This window comes from Heliconius melpomene, chromosome 7, assembly GCF_056956725.1.
Source record: "Heliconius melpomene rosina isolate 202511_hmr_F chromosome 7, ASM5695672v1, whole genome shotgun sequence".
Lineage (NCBI taxonomy): Eukaryota > Metazoa > Arthropoda > Insecta > Lepidoptera > Nymphalidae > Heliconius > Heliconius melpomene.
The window spans coordinates 2,616,482-2,621,284 of NC_140395.1; the positions used below are offsets into that span (position 1 = coordinate 2,616,482).

Genomic DNA, 4,803 nt, shown 5'->3' on the forward strand with positions numbered 1-4,803 from the left:
GAGCGAAGTGACCTGAAATCAAGAAGCGAAGTGACCATAGCGATCAGCTATAAATATAAATAGATACATATTAGAAGACAAAAACTATTAACTAGATATACTTACTTGAACATCTAACCACTAGAGCTTGGTAAAAAGTTATTTAATCAAAATTTTTAGGTTTTAAATTGAAAAACCGATAAAACACTTTAGCAACAAAAACTGGCGTTTAAAATATTAACAGGAAATCCTTAGAGTTCATTTCTTTCAATATGCTTATAAGAAATTTGCATTTAATTTTATAGATATTATTTTTTTTATTTACGGCTGCGCCTGCATAGTCCGAGGAAATAACTTGGAGTATTGTTCTTGCGACACATTCTAAGAAACTCTGGTAACCAGGCAAAACTCGGATTTCAATTCCACTACTCAACACGCAATGGAGATGGAGATTCCAGCGGAAAATGAAGAACGGAAGTGTTTTAATACTAGGTTCTCAGGTTCCCTCTGCCCCCTCTGCTATATGTGGGATAACGTGAACCGCTATAACCTTCTTTGCTAAGTGGACTATAGAACGGAAAAAGATTTTTTCGACGACTATAAACGCGATAGGTTGAGGGTTCGATTCCTACTTGAAGAAATTAAATATTTAATATTATTATTTTTTCGTTTTGGTAACGAGGTTAAGCGCGGCGTTGAGTGCCTCCACCAAACTCTCCACAGTGCCTCCATAATTCGATGAAAAGTGGGAACCTAAGCGTCTTAATAAGAACGGAGTCTCTTAACACTAGGTTCCCGGGTTACCTCTGCCTACCATTCTATATGCGGGATAAAGCGTGAAGGTAATAAAAAAATGGGCATAATATTATACATTATGCTAAAGTCTAAACAGAAATTACCCACGAACTAACAATTTCTCGAAATTAAAATTTTACAAGTAACCATGTTGTAATAAATTTAAATATAACTACTAAGTGTGAACAACTTAACAAAAATCTTATCAAAATGGGCCAACTACGTACAGTTCTTAAGACAAAAGCAATAGAGTCCAAAATCGATTAATTCGAAATTATAAAAAAGAAAACGTAAATTGTGTATTAAAAGGCTGCCATGAAACTGGACGGTAATAAACGTTGGATTTGGAAAAAAAATTATCAACTTTTCAATCAAAAATCGACTCTATTACTTTCCAATAAAGTCGAAAATATAATTAAGTTGCATAAAGCACAGTGTTTTTTGTAGTGACGTCACAAAGCTATCATGGTTCTTAATCTAGAGATAGAATGTTTTTTTGAGGTCACTATATTGTAAATGGCCGTAAGATATCTGTACAGTTGTTCTATAGTTGTACCTAGATGTAAGATAATAGACCTGTTTGTCTGTTTGTCACGCGAAAACGCTGGAAGTTTTCCTTTTGTTGGTATTTTTAAGAAATCTGAATACAAGGAAACTAAAAAAAAATATTTACTAATTTTAAAAATAAGTAAAATTATTCTTTCTATTTATATTTATAAACCTCGCCAGAATGTGAAGATGAAGCGACAAAATGAAAATAGATTATTCCACTGAATGGAAATTGAACCCACAACCGCTTGTTTGCAGTAAAACGCTATCAAACTGCGCTACAATGGCTTCTAAATAATATCATAAGAAATTACAAAGGTAAAGGTAAATATGCAAAAGCGCGACATAGATTTGCGTCTTTTAACATGCAATACGTTTCTACAGAGAACTATAGCGAGAAACTAAGAAAAAACATAATAATACTCAATTCCAACAAATAGTTTCTGAGATTAGCGTATCCAACCAAACAAACTCATCAGCTTCACGCTGTATCCCGCACACATCACCAAAGGCAGAGGGAACCTAGTGTTAAGACACTCCGTTTCCCACTTTCCGCCGAAAAGAAGCATTTCAAACAAACTCTTTACCTTTATAATATTAAAATAGATATACAAGCTCAACGCCACGCTTTGTCTTATTTCTAGCTTCGTTAAGCAAAAAGTATAAAAAAAAAACAAAAAATACAGACGAATTGAACCTCCTTTTCTTACAGAAGTCGGTTAAAAAAGGAACCTGTACAGCTCTATTAGTTAAACGCTATACACTGTCAACAAAAAGCCACTCAGCTATAGGTAAACTAATTGTCGCACTGCACGCGTCGAATTAGAATTTTGTAGGTCACCTGCATCGACCACTTTACTATATACTTTATTGACTACTAGCGGCCCGCCCGCGGCTTCGCCTGCGTGAACTACGTTATTATTAATTTCTGTCTCCATGAGTACCTACGTCCTATAAGTGACGTCCATGCAAAATTTGAGACTCCTAGCATTTGTAGTAACGAAGTTTCATACAAACTTTCAACCCCAAAAACGACCCCTTAGAAGTTGAATTTGGCAAATTCCCGTCTTAGCGAGCACCTACGTCCTATAAGTAACTCCTATGCAAAATTTGAGATTCCTAGCACATGTAGTTACTGAGATTTCGTGATGAGTGAGTGACCTTTCGATTTTATATATATAGATACCAGCATAAAAGATTTTACTAGAAAACGAATTAAAACCTACACCTAATATTATTTGAAAATTATTCAGACATGTTTTTCTGTATTATTTTTTTAAGAATTTGCATGTTGAGTGGGGAAACTTAGTAGCGCTTAGTTTTGCTATTAGAACGAGATAATGACAACAATTCATTGTCCTGAGTGGGAATCGAACCCACAATTATAGTCCGAACCACCGTATAGTGGACAAAACAGCGAATACTAGTATTATTAGACTAGTCTAATTATAAAGAAAGAATATCCACACATCCGTCCTGACGAAATTGGATCCATTATCTTTTATATACGGTTTAAAATCAGTTATTACCATGTGATATTTTCTATTTACCTATTATATATAATAAATAATCTATACTATACATAAAGTGGAGCGCAGCGTTGAGTTCCGCAACTCAACGTCTTCAGAAATCGGTGGACAGTGGGTAATAGAAGTGTCTTAATAAGAACGAAGTGTCTTAACACTAGATTCCCAGGTACTCTGCCTGCCTTGCTATATACCTGAAACTAAAAAATATATAAAAAAGAGAGGCAAGACTTCAGTTGTTCAACTCTATAAATTAATGCTGTATTATAAATCTTTGTTACATACTTGAAATATTCTTGTAGAATATGACAAATTTTATATAGAAAATATTAAAATAGTACTAAAATATTAATTTGTTTCTATATTTATTTCTTTTCAGGACACTGGATTGGCTTCCTCACAGGTGGTGGAGGAGGCAGTTCGTCTCTACAGGGCAAACGTTCCCTCAAAGCTACTTCCTTGCCACAAAATTTGTTATAAACATCCAAAAAAGCCTTCCCTACAACGTATACCGCATTTCTAAATATTTCATCTGTCTCCTTTGGAAAGCACACAGCACCACTTGTTAGAAGTCCAAGAGTTGTGAAGAAGAGACGACGTGGTAGTCCTCCACCGGCTCCAAGAAAGTAACCAGCAACTCCACTAGTCGCTACCACAGCTTGTCTCATAACTAAATTGTCAGGATCTCTCATTTTCTGCTTAAATTGCTTTTTAGCATCTCGAATTTTATTACAAGTATTTTTACAATGTCCTTTTATAGTACATTTTATTTTGCACATATTATGACTTACTTCTTTTCTGCAGTGCTTAACATATGGGAGGAGAAATCTATGTATCAATTTGACGTTTGCATCAGGACATTTTTCATTTTTCTCAACGAAATCTTTGTATTCATAATGTGGACATTCATATAGGGGTAGATCACTGTATTTCATTGGGGGTGGCTTTTTAGGTGGTTCTGGAGCTGCAGCTTCCACTATCGGGATTAGATTGAACCTTGAACCAACTAACCCTGCCTTTAGAATATCTATCCATATTCTCCCAATAATATAAAGATCACCACGACCAGAACTATTTAAAGGTTCTTCAATATAATTTTGATGTGTTTCGCGTAAATTATTTTCTTTGTTGTCTTCTAAATTTTTGTTTAAACAAGATTGCATTTCACTAAAATTTTAATATTAATTATTACTATTTACTAAAATTTTTAGATTTTTGATGTGACGTTAAAAATTTTGACGCAATTGTTTGTTTGTGTAACAGATACTTAAATTAAAGTATTTGATAGAACATTTAAAAAGTACTGATATTTTATATCAAACATTTCTTTTTTGTAAAAATCAATATAAACAACTGTCTTGTACTTCGAAGATTAATAACGAAAATTTTTGTATATATATTTTTTTGAAAATGAATGAGGAAGGAACCCATAGGTGACGTTCACCTATCAATTAAATAGTATAGCTTCTTCAGCTCATCGTATGAAACAAGGTCACTTTCGACAGATTTACTAAATTATTTTCAACTAGCAACCTAAACGCCCACATAAATGTATTTTTATATAATAGTTAACTTGTATAAAACTTTTACAAAAATTAAAGCTTAAATATGTGGTATTTAGATGAAAGTAGTTATATTACTGTAAAGTTTCATCTAATTTCGTTTAGTGGTTTTTGAGTTAAAATGGAGTTTTGAGCTATATCAATTCTGCCTGCCCTCTTATGTGGGGAAAAGTATGAAGCTGTCTTTTTAGGGTTCCGTATATCAAAAGGTAAAAACGAAACCCTTATAGGCTTACTTTGTTGTCCGTCTATTCGTTTGTCAAGACCAGATGATTTATCTCGAGATGCGCGTCCGATTATCATATTTAGTTATATATGGTCTTTGGTCTATGGTCCCTTGAAGCTCAGAAATATCGAACTTCTAAGTCAATGTAATCAAAAGGTACGAGCAT

General features: G+C 33.6%; 1 protein-coding gene across 1 annotated transcript; it reads right to left on the reverse strand.

The window, feature by feature from the left end:
- Positions 1–3,214: 3,214 nt before the first annotated feature.
- LOC146537302 (uncharacterized) lies at positions 3,215–4,012 on the reverse strand. Its single transcript, XM_085188177.1, has one exon. The coding sequence runs from the start codon at positions 4,010–4,012 to the stop codon at positions 3,215–3,217; it is 798 nt and encodes a 265-aa protein (XP_085044303.1).
- Between the last annotated feature and the right edge of the window lie 791 nt (positions 4,013–4,803).

What these genes read in the sequence shown, in the direction of transcription:
- LOC146537302 (XM_085188177.1), bottom strand. Translation starts at nt 4,012, where the DNA reads ATGCAATCTTGTTTAAACAAAAATTTAGAAGACAACAAAGAAAATAAT.